Below are 19,120 nucleotides of genomic sequence, written 5' to 3'. Positions count from 1 at the left end.
TGTAAGAATCAAACTAAGTGCTAGGAACTAGCTGTACCAAGTCATCCATATAGTCTGACGACAACATCTATATTAATTGCTACAGTTGATCTATTCGATGCCAGAATCGATAAAAAATACCATTGTTATCTTAGGCTCTAGACATGACCCGATGTAAAAAGTGACATTATTACTGTAGTTGGAACTGACACCGATAATGAATTGATCTCATTTCTAGCCATGAACCCATCACAATTATGTTTGTAACTTGCTACACAAATTTCAAATGCACTATAAGATATGAGATTTTCCCAACAATTTTATTAAGTGGCCAAAAATTTTAGCGCTTTTAAAATTTTTTTTCCCGAGTGACCGATAGTTTTTCTATTATAATTTGTATTTTTTATACAATTTTATGAAATTTCCAACAACATAATTCTCGACAAACTCATTTCCAGCCGTTATAATAATAGTTGGTTAGCCAAATGCACCTAAACCGCTGATCACTTGCAAAAAGGAACTGTTGAGATAAGTTACTAGTCTTGTAGTGATGATGAGATATGTAATTTAGTAATTGATATTTATTTTAATTTAACTCATCAAGGTACATAAATATGGTTTAAAATCTAATAATTTTTATCATGGCTGAACTGTGACAACCGCATCGGCTAGTCAATAGACACATGCAGAATATAAAAAATATAAAATTTGTAGGTGTCACATTGTAAGGAAGTAAGATGCATGTATTTGAAACCACGGTTTCCAAGTAGTTTTTCTGAAATTTTCCCTTATATATTTAATTTGCTTGGCCTCCATATTTTTAGGAATAATACTTTCTCTATTTTTATTTACATGTCGTATTAGGTTTGTCCTAAGTCAAACTTGGCTAACTTTGATCAAATTTATAGAAAAGAAATAATAATATTTACAATACCAAATTTGTTTCATTGAATCCATCATGAAGTATACGTCGATAGTGCATATGTTGGATAGTATAGTTGTTGCTATATTTTTCTATAGACTTGGTCAAAGTTAGCTAACTTTGACTTAATAAAAACGGAGAGAGTATACAAAGTTTTTTTATGTGCTTTGTAGGGTGCCCGTAAAATGTTCATACACGCAACTTCTTATCTTATTCTTGTAAAGAGTAACATAAATCATGCAATTATCATATCAACATGGATGGATGGACGCCAAACTAGTTTGCTGTTTAGATAAAATGTAGTTTGAAATTTAGATGAAATGTACTTTAAAATTTGCATAAAAAGTAGTTTTGAATTTAGTTGAGATAAAATGCTAAACTCAGCTCCTTCGGATGTACCTTATTTGAGTAGTTTCGGGCGATTTTGGATGTCATAGCTCACCTTTGAAATCTTCCGAAAGTAATACTGCAAAGAAAAGTTATTTTCTTATGTGGATGGATGTCGTTAATAAGGTTAGGACCGGGGGGTGCAGAGGGCTCAAGCCCCCCTACCACCTTGGTTTCCATGGAAGCCTTCCAAAATCTTCCTACAAATTTTGAGGAGAAAGAAGGAAGAAGAAAATTTTGAGGAAGAAGAAGGAAGGAGAGGAGGGAGGAGGAAGAAGGAAAGAAAAGTCCCCTAAGCTCTCAATTTTGGCTCTGCCACTGGTTAGGATTGTACCAATGTAGATATAACTTGACTCATCACTACTGCAGAAACCTTTATCAGTATCGGCCCATCTGTGCTGCTATGAATGGACTTGGTGTCGAAAACATATTGTTGCCGCCTCTACATTACACTTAGCCGGGCGCGGGGTATCAACGTATATCCATACCGGTATTCCTACAGCACCGGCACATATGAAGGTGTTGTTGTAGCGACGGCTGTATTTCTATCCTCTGTTTTGGTCTCTAACATTGTTGTCGTTGTAAGTAGAAAAGTACTACTTCATCGTGCCCATGAAAACTATATAAGGTGTTGTAGTAGTGACGGCACCTGCTTGTGCTTGATCATCCAAATCCAACCTCCGTTGTCCAGGATATAGAACTATACAAGTCATTGGCTCAAATTTTACAAAGGCTGGGAAAGAGGGAAGTGCATGATATGCTGGACTATAAGAATGTAGCAATCATTTATCCAACAAATTAATGATTAAGTCAGGTATTATCTTGATGCAACAAGTCACAACCTACTAAGAGAGGACATCCAAAAATCCATCCAAATATCTTTGGTTATGCTTCTTGCCTGTCACTTCTATCAGTCAATGTATAGTTACGGGCTCCTGCCCTTCATTATAGTTTTTACAAATCAAAGTGATACGTCTCGGGTGATATAGGCGCCATGCATGCATGTCACTATTGGCTATTGCCATTCTTGGCCCATCACTATTGGTCGTTTTTTCAAGTGGTGCTTGCAAGCGACAAGAGAGCCGCAATTGCAACAGTGACTTGTCGTCTTGTGCTACATCCCTTCTTCATGTACTAGCAACTTGTTCCTTGTTAGTACCACGATGTCGAGTGTGCCCAACTTATCTTTTTTCAAAAAAAAATTGTTCTCACCTAGGATCTATTTAAATCTACCCAACTAAAATTTAGCTAGCTAAAATTTTAAAACTAAATTTTAGCCAGCTAAAAGTTCTCCTAGCTAAATTTTAGCTTGCGATGTTTGGATCCCCCAGCTAATAGACCTAGCTAAAATTTAGCTGGCTTTAGCTGCATTGAAACAACTAAACCATATTTTAAGAGTACATAGATTTAGATGGCACCCCAAGTCTAGGGGCATATCTGCATTTGGGACTACAAGAATCTAAGCGACACGACCAAATAAGTTGAAGGACAAACCATACACTTTAATTTTTACTAAACCTGGAGAAGCATTGGCCGCTGCAATAGATCCTTGCAACGTCACCTATTGCAACGTATAATACATTTTAAAGGGGTGTTTCTGTTGTAGTGTTATAATAACCCTAAAAATGTGTGGATCCATGTTGTGCACGTCCGTACGTATATGCGCACGAGAGCTGCAATTGCAACAACGACATGACATTGTCGATCGGTGCGCCATGCAACTTTGTTGATAGGCTGATAGCACGTGCACGCCACCATGTCGAGCGCGCGAGTGCCTCCAATTTTAGCAAGCATACCATTCATCCCGCCATACCACGCACGTCAACTTCCACATGAGATAGGTCGTTGGCCCCCGCGGCAACGCGTCGGGGGCCCAATTTTAGCACTGTAGCAGCACTTCACCGGCTGCCTCTCCTCTTGGCTTCTCTCTCTGCATTGTGGCCAAGGGGAGAGGGGATGGGCAGGGGCGGAGCCAGGGCCCGTGCTGGGCGTGCTGCAGCACGACCCGGATTTAGTTATTTTCATGTAAATCACTCTGGCATTTAGAAACAAAGCAGTAGACTTAGATATAATTTTAGCTAATTTTTACTTGTCCATTGATTTAACCCGGGCTGGAGGAAGTTTGTAGCTCCCCCGGGGATGGGGATGGGGGATGGGGGATGATCGCTTTGAGTTGCAGATCCTGCATACCACTGGAGAAGGATGGGTCGATTTTTGGGTGAATTGATTATACGTGGCTGATTTTTTCTCTCTCTCTCTCTCATATACATGGACTCGCTGCTTAATTGGATGGCGACCTGAAGACTAACACTGCCTGAAGAAAATTCTGAAGGAAGGAAATGACAATTGAAAGGGCATTTCAAACCTTTGAATGTGCGTGTTAACTAAAATAATCATGTTACATTGTATGGCCTGCCTTACTGCATATCATCATGCAACATGATTTTAGTTAACAAATTCGTCAACATGAATCGGCCGGGTTCTCCTACAGTTTCAATGCTCCATATTTTTAAAGCTATACCAGATATACTGCGCTTTTTCAAGCTATCTCTGTCTGTTGCTATTTCCAACTGAACTACTGTGAACAGCTGACATGTAATCTAATCAAAGTTCTGAACTGAGATGAAAAAATGGCGTGCCGAAGGCTCTAGTACAAGCAAAACACGCATGCATCAATTCAAATTGCTAGAGACCTTACATGCTCTCAAGAAGTCGTGAATGAGCGATGCCCATTAAGCGGCGCTTGGCTCAACCCAGCTTCACTATGGATTATTGACCATTCCATATCAGATTCCCATCCGTCCACAAGTGCAAGGAATTTATAGTTTGTCCTAAATCAATCTATCTTATATCTTACTATTATAAACACTATAAAAAACGATTCGTAGGAACGCCCCATTTTTTAAGGGTGGATTAAAAGGTAACCCGCTCGTACAAATGGAATGCAGTTAGTGTAGCATCCGACCTGCTCTTTGAAAAGTATTTTTAGGGGGCGGGTGATGGCGTCTCCCGCCCTTAAAAATGGCCACCATTTCCAGGAGCGGGCACGTTACACGCCCCTACAAATAGTTATTTTTAGCTGGGGAAGCAGGGACGGGTACCGCACCCGTACCTAAAAATATGTTTTTACTCGCCCTCTAAGAATATTTTTTGTAGTAGTGATCGTTAAGAGGAACATAGTGCTCTAATCGAATTTTAACACAGTTATACTTATCTAGTATGTTAGTGTGGAAGAAAAATAAGAGAAAATACATACTCCGCACATGGTGCCTAAGCATGTGGACATTAGCAAACCATGTGATGGCCATACTATAGTGCTTCCGCACAGCTATCCATAGAGGAGTCTTTACCTAACGGTATTGTTCATTTTGAATTACATTTATATTTGCTTATGAAGTCCTTCGATAGAATAAAATATTTTTAATACATTAATTGTGAACTAAGATTATTGCACTCAAAAGATTCAAGAGCCTTTTTTTTTCAAAACACAATACTTGAGACGAATAGGCTAAAGCAATACTGCCATCAGGTCTATAAATACCCGGGCGAAGATGTGATCTCTCAAACCATCAGAGCCACTAAGGTTTGTAGGAGGCTAGGAGCAACCAAAGAGCATGGCACAAAGCCCATCTATGCCGGTGCTAGCCATGGCCACCACCAGTGCTGAGCTCATCCAGGCCGAGGCAGAGCTTTGGTGCCACAATTTCGGCTATCTCAAATCCGTGGCACTGCGGTGCGGTGCGCAATAAAACTTGGGGTCCCCAACGCCATCCACCGCCACGGCGGCGCGGCCTCCCTGTCGGAGCTGCACGCCGCGCGCCGTCCCCGTCGCCGCGAGCAAACGGCCATGCCTGTCACGTATCATGGCGCTCTTGGCCGCGTCTGGTCTCTTTAGAGAGGAGACCGTCCCAGGCGATGGCGCGGCGGCGGCCGAGCCGTGCTACCACCTCACCACGGCATCCCGCCTCCTGGTTGACGACGACGCTAAGGGAGGTCGCAATTGCGTCTCCCAGCTCTTCACCCTGTGCTCACCGTTCTACTTCACGGCGTCCCAGAACTTGGCCGAGTGGCTCCAAGAGGGCGGCGGCGGCGGCGCGGACGCCGTTCACGATGGCGCACGGCGCGGGTTTCTACGACGTCGTCAGCCGCGACGCGGCGTTCGCCGTGTGCTTCGACGAGGCGATGGGCTCGGACAGCGGCGAGTACGGCGAGGTGCTGGCCGGGGTGGCGTCCCTGGTGGACGTCGAACGGTCAGAGGCCACAACGGGACGACGGCGAGGGCCATTGCCAGGGCCTTCCCGCACGTGAAGTGCTGGGTGCTGGATCTGCCCCGCGTGGTGGACACCATGCCGGCTGATGGCACGGTTGAATTCGTTGCAGGCGACATGAGGGAGTTCATCCCTCCGGCTGATGCTGTGTTATTTAAGGTACGGATTTATGCGTAATGGGAAGTGTCCAAATTTTCATGCATGACTGAAATTTTTATTTCGTTTTAGTTTTTATTCACCTTTTGTGGCTTTTTTTTGCAAGACATTTTTTGAATCTATAGATCAATATAATTTACTTTTTTGAAACGCGGACACAGGCTATCATATATCATATACACATAGGCACAGTGCCACATAGGCAATTGTTGTTTTAGAGGTTTTGGGTCTCTAAGATAAATTTTTGTTTCCGATGATTGAATATTAGCAAAGCTCTTATCTTTTTACTTTTTTTACGTATATATGTTTAGCTTATAACAATTTATGCTAGATAACTTGAACGCTGTGATGCCTTGATGACAGGTTATTATGTACTTATGTGATTACTGACTATCTTACGACAGTTTGTGCTGCATAACTGGAGTGACGAGGATTGTGTTCAGATCTTAAAACGGTCCAAGGAAGCTATTTCTACTCGAGAACCAAAGGGAAAAGTGGTAATTACAGAAGTAGTCTTAGGATGTCCGTCTAAACCAACACTGGAAGCTCAATTTTTGATGGATCTATGCATGATGGTGGTATTGGAAGGCAAAGAGAGAACGGAGGAGACATGGCACAAGATTTTCCTAGATGCAGGGTTCACTCAATACAGGATTACTCCCATCTCAGGAACGACCCGGTCACTCATTGAGATCTTTCCATAGCTGGTCTTTTGAAATTTTGACAGAAGAAAACGGCAACCGATCGAGATTAGGCAAGTTGTACCTTATTTGTGAGCATCTTGAGCATCTCCAAGAGACGAGAAACAGAGATTTCGGTTAAAAATTATCCTCCAACAGCTTTTCAATTGGATATCTAAATATAGACCTCCTTTATTCTGAATTTCTCGCTAGTCAAAGATGGAGAGCGAGAACTGCTCTCTAGACTATGCACAAGATATAAAAAAGTTGTTGGATATAGAAAACGACTTTTACTCAAATGACTCTCTGCATGATGATTTAGAGAGTAGATTTTAGAAAGACTCTCGGAGATGCTCCTACGCATTTTGAATTAGGGGTGCGTATCAATGTGATGAATTGTCTTTTGAAAATTTGAATTAAATTGTTTGAATTGATGAACCCAAAGGCTGCGTCCTCCAAAATCTTCGCATCCAAGAGCGGGCATGAAAGGTTGCATTTGGCATCATCCTCTTGAACTCCAGGAAGCTGATCGTCCCTTCGTCATCGTTGTCATCAGAGGCAATTATCTGTTGGTCATGCCGCCAAGAATTACCGTGCACACAACAAGCGCTCCGAAATGCAGATCTAGATGCTCGCACATCAACCGTCCACCACACATGATTTTGTGATTGAAAGAGGGAGAGAGCAAGGAATGGGAAGGAGAGAAGGATGAAGGAGAGGGACGAAGTCTAGTCGACTAGAGCCGTAGCCCTCCTACTACCTCCATTTCGCAATACTTGTCACTGGTTAGTTCAATTGAACTAACCAGTGACAAGTATTGCGAAATGGAGATAGTATTATATAGTGACGAGGGATGGCAAGAGCAATAAAATTATCTAAAAACAGAGACATCAGCAATGGAATTATCTAAGAACAGAAAAGAAAATTCTACTCTTTTAAAAAAAAGTCAGCCTGGTCAGTGACTATGATTCTTTTGTAGCATTTGGTCCTTTCCCTCTTGCTCTAAAGCCTTGCCATTGCTAGTCCCTAAAACATACTTTTCCTTTGTTTTATTTTTTTAATTATTATATTCAGCAGAGGTGGGTGTGCTTTTGTTGACAACCAAATCCAATCAAATATTCAAATTTGACCTGCGTTCTCTCTCCACTGACAAAACCTCCTGCTTTCCGGCCAACTCCTGCTCTCATCCCACCCCGCGCCGCCGCCGTCGCTCTTGCACGCCGCATCCATGGCGGAGCACGACCTGACGGCGCGCCTGGCGCCTCACCTGGACCGCCACCTGGTGTTCCCGCTGCTGGAGTTCCTGCAGGAGCGGGGGCTCTACCCGGAGGAGGAGATCGTGGCCGCCAAGCTCCGCCTCCTCGGCGGCACCAACATGGTCGACTACGCCATGGCCATGCACAGGTCGCTCCACGGCACCGACGAGGCCCCGGCCGACATGGTGGCGCGCCGCGCCGAGGTCGTCGACAGGCTCGTGGCGCTCCAGACGGGCCCCGCGCTGCCGCTCTACGCGTTCCTGCGGGACCCGCACCTCGTGCAGCTGCTCAGGCCGGACAAGCAGTACAACGTCCACATGCTCCAGGAGGGCTTCCAGGTACACTACACGACTAGTGGATTGATATATTACTCTTTTATTCTTGACCTTGCTTTACAAAGATAATCTGAATTCAACAACATTTGCAAACTTTCCCCTTTGTTTGGATGTTAATTGAATCTACTTTTTGTTATAGAAAAGTTTGACCAAGTCTTTTTGTGCTACTCAGGCCGTTTCAGGTGATTATGAATGTACTACTCAGCTACTAAGACTCCTTTTGTTCATAATGCAGATTGGCCCTGATCAGATTGAAGCCTTGTATGATGACGCTAAATTTCAGTTTGAGTGTGGGTCCTACTCAGATGCTGCGGCCTACCTCTACCAGTATCGTGTTTTGTCCACGAACAGTGAGAGGAGTGTGAGAGCTTTATGGGGGATGTTGGCATCAGAGATTCTAAATCGAAACTGGGATGCTGCGCTCGAAGAGCTTAATCGCTTAAAAGAGATTATCGATTCAAAGGTTTTCCTCTCATCTTTTGATCTTGCGTGTCTATTGTTCTTAGGTTACATCATATAGTTAACATTGTATTGTATCTGACTTTTTTTTGGCAGAACTTCTCATCACCTCTAAATCAGCTCCAGAGTAGGATATGGCTGATGCACTGGAGCCTCTTTATCTTCTTTAACCATGAAAATGGTCGAAATGGGATCATTGATCTGTTCTTCCAGGACAGGTTTATCTATCCAATGCTCAAAATGATTTAGTTTTCTTTCTTATGCTGTTATACTCTAGCCCAACACCAGTAGAAATATAGCTGCGTAAATGATTTGACATCATTAGTCATCAAGATGTCGTTAATTACTTCGAAGTTTCAAGTTAAACAGTTCTTCTAACTAAACAGTTCATGTCAGTTCATTTTTTTTTCTTCTCCTTTTGGTCCAGATACTTGAATGCTATTCAGACAAATGCACACCATCTTCTTAGATACCTAGCTGTTGCAGTTGTTGTGAATAAAAGGAGAAGGAATATGCTTAAAGAGCTTACTAAAGTCATTCAGCAGGAGCAGCACAGCTACAAGGATCCAATAACTGAATTCCTAGAATGCTTGTATGTGAACTATGATTTTGATGGTGCTCAACAGAAACTGATGGAGTGTGACCAGGTTAGTTTGATGCTATTTGAATCAACCATGACCATTGTGTTCACTGAACTTCACATGTATCTAATGTTGGAATCTTGAAAATCTTGAATGGCAATGTATTACAAATTGTTACTCCTAATGCTTTTATTTTTTTTTATCTATTTGATTGCTAACTATTTTTCACAAGCCATAATTTACTTATTACTCCTAGACACACTGTATCTAAATTGTCAACAGTGAAATATGATGTCACTGGTGCCTCGCCTCAATAATCAACGATAATTATTTATAGGAAATGCTGTCTCATCTGCTGCCTGAAGAATCCGCAACAGTTATATATTCATATATGGAACCTGTTATCTTACCTTTCTTGTGTTCTAATTGCTGTCTTTCTAGGTTATATCGAATGATCCTTTTTTGGGAAAGCGCATTGCAGTAGGAAATTCCATCACTGTTCCTTTGAGAGATGAGTTCTTTGAAAATGCTCGTCTGTTTATTTTCGAGACTGTCTGCCGTATACATCGATGCATTGATATTAGGTGGGTGCTTCTGGCTTTCTACTTACCTGTAGCACCACTGATGGAATTCTATTACAACGATTTTCTGGAAGGCAGCACAATCATAAAGTACCAACACTAAATCCAGACAGCTAAGGCACTTTTTAGACCATTTCTCAGTCTGCCTATTCTGTGTCTACTGTTAGATTTATCCATCAGAAAAAAAAATGCTCTTTGCAATTGAAGTTGCATTCTTCTTCATCTGCTCTGATCAATAATTCAGTTCACAGGCCACCAATCGGTCTGTTGGCTAGACCTTTTAGGAACAATGGCATGTTGTTAAGTAGCATTCTGAGAGTGCAAAACCTGTACTGACCTACTTTCAGTTTAAGAGGCTAAGAGCACATTGTTCATAGGTTTTTATTTCACATTTTGTAGTAACTTTACAATTAGGAAATCTAAGACTAATAAGTTCCCCCCCAATATTTATGGAATAAACAGCGTTCTTGCGGAAAAGCTGAACATGAGGTACAGCGAGGCGGAATTGTGGATTATGAACTTGGTTAAGAGTTTGAAACTGGATGCCAAGATTGATTCAGTGTCAGGAACCCTTATCATGAGGGTCAACCGAGTTGATGTGTAAGTTGCTTATGTCAAATGTTACTACTTCATAGTGCCATTTGTTCGAATAACCATATTTCTGTAGCTGGAGTAGTGATCTTCGTCTCTGAAGTATTTGCCCATTTACGGGGAAATAATTAAATAAACTTTTTGCAGACATGAGGAGATTATCGAGAGCTTAAAGAATCTTAGCACGCGGACCCACATGCTAGCGCAAAGCATTGTAGAGCCAGCTCAGGCAGCACAGCAGGCGGCTCAGGGAGATTAACAGTGTCTTCAATTCTTCATAGTTTTGAGGCGGTAATAATGACAAGTACTTTGTGTAGAGACAGGCTTTGTTTAATTTTTGGAGTTGTAGTAGGGTTCCTAGGAAGGAGTAAAAAAATGATAGGAAAGGGAAATATAGGAAAGCAAATGCTTGGAAAAAGATATAGAAAATTTGTAAGAATGCGTGTGTACTTGTTTAAAAAAAAAAAGAAATGATGAGGGCTTGGAACATAATGATTGTTCATAATCTCATCTACTTGGAGTCTTCTTCTATACACGGAGCAGCATATTTTATTTTCCTATAAATCACCAATGGTTAACACGGAAAGTATGCTAATTGTTTTCGTTCTCCTACTACGCGTTCGAGAAAAAACGTATGCTAATGGTCACTTCTGATTTTTTGTACTCGGAGGGTTTTGGAGAAAAGAGGCCCAGTCTAGGCCCAGCCCAACTCATGTTTCACAGGCTTCTTTCACACTTCAACTAGAAGCCCAGTCTAGGCCCAGCCCAACTCAGTTTGAGCCCGTGTGCCCAACTTATGTTTGAGCCCGTGGATATTTCCCGAAGCTCCGGCGACAGCCGAGGAGGGAGAGCAGAGGACTTATCTGAAGCTCGGCTTGCCGCCCCGACCATGCGCGTTGCCGCCACCCAGCTGCCCCTCCTCGCCATCTCCCCGCCTCGCCGGTGGAGGAGAGCTCAGCACGCGCCGGCCGCAGCCGCGCCGCGGGCACCCCCGGGGGCGCTCGCCGCCATCCTGCGCTCGCGCGTCATCGCGTGCCTCCGCGCGGAAGAGTAAGAACCGTCGATCACGCCCGCTACCTGTTCGGCTGTGTTCCTCTGTGGAGCGGAGACCAGCAAAGGATTTGGCTTTGCCGTCACTTCTCCTGATCCTCCTTGCGGCTCCCTTCCCGTGCAGTGGCGAGGCGGCGCTGCAGGCGGCGCATGCGGCCGTGAGCGGCGGCGTCACTGTGGTGAGTTGGCCGGTCCCGTGTGCCTTGTCTCCTCTGATGCGTGCGTGCTCTCAGCCTCTCAGTGCAATGTTCGCGTCACCGATGTTTCTTCCCGGTTCACCTTTCGGCCTCGGCGTTAATCCGTCCTTGATCCTTGGAGCCTCGGAGCTCCTGTGTTTTAACAGCCATTCATGATTTGCTTACGTTACCATCGTTTCATACCCCATTGCTGCTGCCAACTTATGTGCTGTATTGTTCAGTTGGAGGTCGTGATGTCGACTCCGGGAGTGCTGGAGGTGATGCCCGTTTCACCTTTTTCCTCTGCAAGCTTTCCCTTTTACCATGATCAGTGCTGCTGTGATTGTTCCTGACTGATTGGTATCTTCCTGTTGCAGGTTGTTGAAGATCTTTGCAGGAGTTATCCTTCTTTAACATTTGGGGTAATTCCACGTGGCATTACTTATTAGGTTTCGGCATCAATGTTGGATTTTGTCTAATCATGTGTAATATTTGTGCACTTAATTGCTTAGTGTCCATATTACTCATGAATTTTTTGTGTCTGAACTTGCAAGCTGTATAGTTTATATTCTTGTCCTTGACTACAGTAAACTATACAAACATCACTATATTTGTAGTTCAAGTGATAGTCAGTAGTGTAACTCTGTTACAGCTGTCCTGCACAATCACACTAATTTTAATTCTCAAGCACATATGCAAGCAACTCATAATCCTTGCTACTTTTTCACCTATTGATGTTCTTCTAATTAGGTTGGCACGGTCTTAAATGCGGCTGATGCAAGGAAAGCCATAGGAGCTGGTGCACAGTTTCTGATGAGTCCTGGCACAGTCATGGTAAGTGATCACTCTGTTAGCCATAGGAGCTGGTGCATAGTTTCTGATGAGTCCTGGCATGTTTGTAATATCGTTTCATTTTCTCTTAATCGTGTGCCTGTTTTCCATATTCTTCTCTTTAACATCATTAATCGTGCTGATTGATTCGTGCGCATTGTACTTTTTAAAGGTGGTTTGTTAACATCATGAATTTTTACTAGAGGCTGATTGAATTCACGCACCTACTCTATATTTTAATGCACTTCTTCAACATCATAAACTATAACTAGATGTTGATTATTCATGCACACTGTATTTCTTTAACACATTTCATTAACATCATCAGTTGTAACTTGATTCTGATTAATTCACGCACGCTGTATTCTTAGGAAATACTCCATGATCTTGAAGAAAGTAAGGTTCTATACATCCCTGGAGTGCTCACACCGACTGAAGTATGTATCACATGACACGTTTCAACTTCCATAAGAATTGGAATATAGCATTCCTGCATTGCGTCAAGTTTTTATTTGTTCACTGACATTTTTATCTGGTACAGGTTTTATCTGCCTGCAGTGCTGGTGCAGAAGTTGTTAAGGTTTCATAACTGCACATTTCTTCTCGTAGGCATGTGTACCTTGTAGATTCGAGAGATTTAGCAGAAAATTAACCGAACATGACTGTGCATGAGCCTTTTCATCATATGGTTTACGCAAATCAATTTAATCTGCTATTTGGTTTCCTAATAAAGTAGTAGGTAATTTAATGTTTGTATTTACTGGTCATCTGACATTAGTTAGTTTGTGTTCTAATTTGATAAGGTGTATCCAGTGTCAGTGATGGGTGGTGAGGTGTATATGTCTGCTCTGAAGAAACCATTTCCTCATGTACCGATGATTGCTTCACAAGGAATCCAAATAGGTAAGCAGCCTTGTTTAGCATTTATATCTCCAATGATGCCTAGATAACTTCAAACAATTCTGTTCAGTATCAAATGTCTCATCATCGGCTGAATGTAGTAAATACACATTCCATAGCAACATCTAAGGATGCCATTTGGAAAAAATTATAGTTTAGTTAGCACGAAGGAATTATTTTCCAACATTTTCATTGCACCAAGTGGTTTTGAAACTGAAGTTTGGCCATTCCAATTTGATGATGTTCTGCTTGTCTTAGGTTCAATCAAGGGGTATGTGGAGGCAGGAGCATCCGCAGTGGTGTTGTCTGATGCCATTTTTGACAAAGAATTGATGAGGAAGGGAAAATTCAGCGAAATTTCAGAACTTGCAAGTCTAGCCACTTTTGAGGCGTTGCAGTCCATAAAGTGAGACACATCTGACAATTCTACAGGCATTGCAGATTTGCGGCCTAGAATATGAGGCACATCCTTTGGCTAGCCATTGTGCTATATGATCTTCTCCGGTGGAGCACATATCAAGCCCTAACACTGCCAACTAAACGGAAATCAATGATACCGCCCTTTTTGCAGAAGAAGTGATTCCATGTCCCAAGTACAGCTATACAAGTACTACCGCTGCGCGCTTGTAACAATGCTCCAAAATTGTGCTCTCCGAACAAGGATCTTCACAGCTAGCAGAAGCGTGTTCCTTCTCGGTCCAGATCAGAAGTGTGAAGAGGCTGTTGTGATGTCGAGAAACCAACCACACTTTCAGCTGCAGTGGAATCACCAATTCATGCGAGAACCGACGCGAATGAAAGGGAGATTGCAAGGTTTCTTGTGCTGCCCCGAGATGATCACATGTGGACATCACATGTGGAACAGCTTTGGATTTTTATTATGTAATTATAGAGGTGCAAACAGGAATTTTTTTAGGTGCCAAAACAATGACTTTGAGCCTGCTGAGTTTGGGGTGAGTGAACACCAACCTGTCAGACATGCAGGAAGAAAAATGCCACCCAAAAGCACTACTGCGATTATTTAGAATCGTATTGCAATTAACATGTCTAATGGATTCAACGGAATTTTCTTTTGACATACTTTAAACACGAAACATGGACATTCTTTCGGATATACGCAATTTAAACTTTTTAAATTTGGGTAGAAATGTTAAACAATTTGCATATAAATATTTAATATTTTCGTGTCAGGCTAAGCATAGACTTTGCTTTCATATCCAATTTTTTTTTCAGGTCTTCGTTTTGCCATCTCACATTCCATTGATATTTGGATTATTACATGGCCAAACAAAAAGCACTCATGTTCAGGGGTTTAGAACGCTAAAACCCTAGTGGGGTAAAACCGGAAAAGCAGCAGCATCTCCTCCTTCCTGTTACAATATATGATCAGTTGATCATCAAGAAAAGGATAGGAGAAATCACAGGCGTTGATCGTGGCAGTTACTTCGCCAACGGCCACGATCATTACTGAACAGACATCTCCTCTCTTCTCCACCTCTTCATATATGTATAAATACCAGTGATCAATGAATAAAGACTTCACTTTTCTGCCTCACAATTACTACTGTAATTTAGTTTTAAACACGTTATCAGCACTGTTCTCCACGGAGCCACAAGAAACGGAGCGAGTTTCATCTGTAAGTCCTGATGTACAGAGAACTCTCCCTTGTTCTTCTCCGATTCATCCTTCGCTTCATCATGAACGGTGGCCATCATCACCTGCGTGATGTTGAAATGCCCGGCCGTCGCTTGCTACGCGCTCGCACTGCCCGCCGTCGTCGTCTCGCCCACAGACTTCGACGAAGTGATGCTCGGGTCACTCTTGACCTAGAGCGACTCCGGCGAACTGGCGGTGACCCGGGTGCGGGTCCTAGCGCCGCACCACCGGCGTCTCCTCCACTGGCCATGGCGGACATCGGTCCTCCACCCCCTGCACCGGCGCCACCGCACCGGCCCCCGCTGACCCGTGGGGAGGGGTGGGCTCGCCCGCCTTCACCGTCGCCTGAGCGGGTGGCCGAGCGGTTGCGGGCCTCAGAGACGCAGCAACCGCTCCGCCCCCTCCGCTACTGCCCACGCCATGGGTGGGGGCCGTGCCCAGCCCGGACGCCGGCCGCTCCTCCTGAACCGCCGCCACCTGCATCTGGATCGGGTGACCCCACCGCCGGCGACGACATCCCACAGCGACCCCCGACGCGCCCTTCCGACGAAGCCGAGCCCTCGGGAACATCCTCTCCGCCGCCCTTGCTCAGCCCCAGCGGCAACCGCATGGTCCGCCGCTTGGCGCACCATCTCTCCCCCCGCCCTCGCCAGCCGGGCTCGTGGGCCACGACAGCACATCCACCCGTGGTGGATGCCGGTCGCGAGCGCTCGCGCTCACCTCCTCGTCGCCGCCTCTGACACCCCCCCGGGCGGAACGGCCCCCGGGCGGCGTGGCCCCACACGGCGCGATGGTGCTGCACGCGGCCCTCTGCGCGGCGTGGCCCTGCCCGGTGCGTCCCTGCGCGGCACGGCACCACGCGGCGGGGCGGCGCAGCGCGCCACCCCTGGGCGGCGCGGCACTGACCGGCGCGGCGGCGAGCACACGGCAGCGCGGCAGCTCTGCTGCACCTGATGCGGCGGCTGGTGGCGGATGAATGGGCAGTTAGGGTTTCCCAACCCTAACCGCTCGGCCCTTATACTGCGGTTTTTCACCGCACGGGCCGCCGCTGGCCGCGCTGGCCGCGTGCGCGCCTGCGGGCCGCCGCCCGCGGCGCTGGACCGCGCGGCCAGCGCGCGCTAGCGGGCCGTCGCTCGCGGCGCTGGGCCGCTGGCCACGCTGGCCGCGTGCGCGCCTGCGGGCCGCCGCGCTGGGCCGCGCTGACCGTGCGCGCTGGTGGGCCGCGCAAGCTGCTGGGCTGCCTAGATGGACTTAGTTTCAAATGTTATTTAACTTTTTCTAATTTTCAGAAATTAGAGTTGATGATGTTTAAGGATTTAAATGTTAATTTTAACCCTCAGCTTATGACTTTTCAAGTAGCATATTGTGTTAGGAATTTTCCAAGGTTTTATAACTTGGAAAATATGTCAATGAATATTTTCTTCAATATTCCATATATTGACATTTGTTTTATTTGCATTCCTTCCAATGCATATTCAAAAATTTAATTCATCTTAATTAAATCCAAGTGATTTAATACGAGCAAGAATATAAATTTATTTAGTCCTTACACAATTGATGCCACATTATTCATAAAATTAAGTTATCATGTGTTCTTAATTTTTCTGAATACTATATAAGCTGCATCATTAACCTTGCCATGACGATTTTTGACCTCTTGCATTATTTGCAATTGAGATCTTAAATTATCGTTATTTCATGCAAAATGGCATATTATTCATCTCAATTGGGTTATTTCTTACAACTCAATACGAGCAAGCATACAATATGTTGTGCTACTACACATACTACATCACACCCATGATGATTTCCTAAACAGAAAATCTCTGGTTGCTTGTGTAGGATCAATGGCCAAAGAGTTTGAAGAACTCGCTCTCGATGGACATAACTATCCTACTTGGGCGCTGGATATCAAGATCAGCCTTGCCTCAAAGAACATTCTGAGTGCATTGCTACCTCCTGCAGAGAGGACTGAGCCACTGCATGATGCCTACAAGTACAACGCATTGTACATTCTTAGGCATCACCTCCATCCTGATCTGAAAGCAGAATACGTGATGGAAGAAGAGCCAAATGTACTATGGTTATCCCTTAAAGACAGGTACGAGCAACAGAAGGCTGTAATCTTACCTTAGGCGAATCATGACTGGACTCATATTCGTCTCCAGGACTACAAGTCCATAGGTGATTACAACCATGCTATTCATAAAATCTGTGCTCATTTGCGTTTTTGTGGCAAGGAACCTTCAGATGCGGATAAGATTGAAAAGACACTCCAAACTATGCTCCCATCTGATAGGGTCTTGCAACATCAATACCGTGCTCGCAATTATCAGACTTACTCTGAACTCATACATGATCTGCTTCAGGCAGAAAAGCACGATGAGCTTACGATGAAAAATCATAAGCAACGTCGTGTTGGGGCTGCCCCTATGCCTGAAATACATCATGCTATGAAAGATGAGAAGAAAGGAAATGGCTTCAAAAACCATTCCAAATTTTCTGATAATTCAAAGAAGCGCAAACGCAACAAGCGTAAGGGTAAGAAAAACACAAAGGCTCCAAGGAAAGACACTACTACTTCCAAGGATGAGAAGTGTAAGAAGTGTGGATGCTACAACCATCCCACCAACAAGTGTCGCACTCCTCGCCACTTAGTGGCTCTGTACCAGCAAGCTCTCAAAGGCAAGGCTGCAGAAGGACAGGAATACGAAGCTCACTTCGCCACTCCATCAAACTTGAAGGCTGATATTGGAAATCCAAGCATGAGTCAAAAGGAACCATGCACTTCCAACCTTCCACTCCTGACCTACACTGAGCCAATGGACATAGACAATGTCAGCGTCGACTATAGTTTGGATGACGCTTTTGGAGACCTCAACTAGGATCCATAAGAAATCAGCTCCCTATTGTTCATGTGTGTGTATGGGACATATGTATTGTAATAAGTCTCGAGACATCGACTATAAGTGTGTGTACACTTCATACTCTATTGTATTATTATGTATATAATTCTATGTATAATTAATTGAGTTCTTATAATTCTTTAATTATCTAGATTTGCGGGAGTCAATCCGATGGAGGAAGAATTGTGCCTAGTAGATAGTTGTACCACTAACTCTATACTTAGGGAAACAAAATATTTCCAAACTCTCACTAAGAGAACAGGAAATATTTTGACAATCGCTGGACGCGATGCAACAATAGTTGGTTCTGGACGAGCCACTATTACGCTCCCTATGGGTACGCAAGTTACAATTGAGGATGCTTTATTGTATCCTGATTCAACTCGTACCTTATTGAGTTTCCGAGATATTCGGAAATGTGGTTTACATATTTCTACACATACAGAAAATAATGAGGAATTTCTTCTCTTCTTCTCATTACCAAACCTTCTGAATATGGCTCTAACGTTCTGGAAAGAATACTTTCGTTTCCATCTGGATTGTACTACACATACATAAAACATGTACCTCATGTTACGTACAAGGTGATTTTTCAGAATGTTGACGCATTCAAGACTTGGCATGCACGCCTTGGCCATCCTGGAATAGGGATGTTACGGAAAATCACAGGTAATTGCATTGGTCATGATTTAAAGTCTGCTAAATTTCCTAAACCTTCTGATTTTATATGTACATCTTGTGCAACGGGAAAGCTAATCTTAAAACCATCTCCGCTTAAGATTCATGCTGAGCCACTTAAATTCCTTGAACGCATTCAAGGCGACATTTGTGGCCCCATACAACCATTGTCTGGACCGTTCAGATATTTCATGGTTTTGATTGACGCATCTACACGATGGTCACACGTGTATCTCTTATCCACACGCAACCATGCCTTCGCTAAAATCATGACGCAAGTCATTCGATTGAAAGCATCTTATCCTGAACATCAAATCCAGAAGATCCGCCTTGATAATGCGGCTGAATTTGCTTCTCGAGCATTCAATGATTATTGTATGGCCCAAGGAATACACGTTGAACATTCAGTACCTTATGTACATACTCAAAATGGTTTAGCTGAATCTCTTATTAAGAGAATCAAACTCATTGCAAGACCTTTACTTCATGAATGCAATTTACCTATTTCTTGTTGGGGTCACGCAGTTTTACATGCTGCTGATCTCATTCAACTTCGCCCAACTGCATATCATAGCACTTCACCGTTGCACCTAGTGCGAGGCAACCCCCCAAGTATACCCCTGTTTCACCGCCTCAACGAACAGCTATGGGACCTCATAGGAAATTGGGTATCTATGTGGGATACCAATCTCCATCGATAATCAAATACCTAGAACCCCTAACCGGT

At 43.9% G+C, this 19,120-nt stretch overlaps 4 protein-coding genes and 1 pseudogene across 5 annotated transcripts; all 5 read left to right on the top strand.

Annotated features, from left to right (window-relative positions):
• Positions 1 to 5,398: 5,398 nt before the first annotated feature.
• On the top strand, positions 5,399 to 6,416 carry LOC112880826 (annotated as a pseudogene).
• Positions 6,417 to 7,483: 1,067 nt separating this feature from the next.
• LOC112882349 (eukaryotic translation initiation factor 3 subunit E-like) lies at positions 7,484 to 10,677 on the top strand. The gene is made up of 7 exons (XM_025947379.1): positions 7,484 to 7,986; positions 8,219 to 8,446; positions 8,539 to 8,660; positions 8,870 to 9,089; positions 9,465 to 9,607; positions 10,067 to 10,204; positions 10,343 to 10,677. Exons 1-7 carry the CDS (start codon positions 7,621 to 7,623, stop codon positions 10,452 to 10,454), a joined length of 1,329 nt encoding a protein of 442 aa, XP_025803164.1. The 5' UTR covers positions 7,484 to 7,620; the 3' UTR covers positions 10,455 to 10,677.
• Positions 10,678 to 11,031: 354 nt separating this feature from the next.
• On the top strand, positions 11,032 to 14,217 carry LOC112879418 (KHG/KDPG aldolase-like). 2 transcript variants are annotated; one of them, XM_025943663.1, is made up of 9 exons: positions 11,032 to 11,245; positions 11,370 to 11,424; positions 11,664 to 11,699; positions 11,799 to 11,843; positions 12,172 to 12,255; positions 12,624 to 12,689; positions 12,794 to 12,832; positions 13,056 to 13,155; positions 13,411 to 14,217. In XM_025943663.1, the coding sequence occupies exons 1-9, from the start codon at positions 11,085 to 11,087 to the stop codon at positions 13,560 to 13,562; spliced, it is 738 nt and encodes a 245-aa protein (XP_025799448.1). In that variant the 5' UTR covers positions 11,032 to 11,084; the 3' UTR covers positions 13,563 to 14,217. The 2 variants fall into 2 exon arrangements, with proteins under 2 accessions (XP_025799448.1, XP_025799446.1); XM_025943661.1 differs by having other exon boundaries at positions 11,589 to 11,699.
• Positions 14,218 to 15,057: 840 nt separating this feature from the next.
• On the top strand, positions 15,058 to 15,549 carry LOC112880824 (basic proline-rich protein-like). The gene has a single exon (XM_025945573.1). It carries the CDS (start codon positions 15,058 to 15,060, stop codon positions 15,547 to 15,549), a length of 492 nt encoding a protein of 163 aa, XP_025801358.1.
• A 1,107-nt stretch (positions 15,550 to 16,656) lies between these two features.
• LOC112880823 lies at positions 16,657 to 17,694 on the top strand. The gene is made up of 3 exons (XM_025945572.1): positions 16,657 to 16,929; positions 17,050 to 17,109; positions 17,179 to 17,694. Exons 1-3 carry the CDS (start codon positions 16,657 to 16,659, stop codon positions 17,692 to 17,694), a joined length of 849 nt encoding a protein of 282 aa, XP_025801357.1.
• Positions 17,695 to 19,120: the final 1,426 nt, after the last annotated feature.

This window comes from Panicum hallii, chromosome 2 (genome assembly GCF_002211085.1).
Source record: "Panicum hallii strain FIL2 chromosome 2, PHallii_v3.1, whole genome shotgun sequence".
Taxonomy (NCBI): Eukaryota; Viridiplantae; Streptophyta; class Magnoliopsida; order Poales; family Poaceae; genus Panicum; species Panicum hallii.
This window is presented reverse-complemented; position numbering and strand designations above follow the sequence as displayed.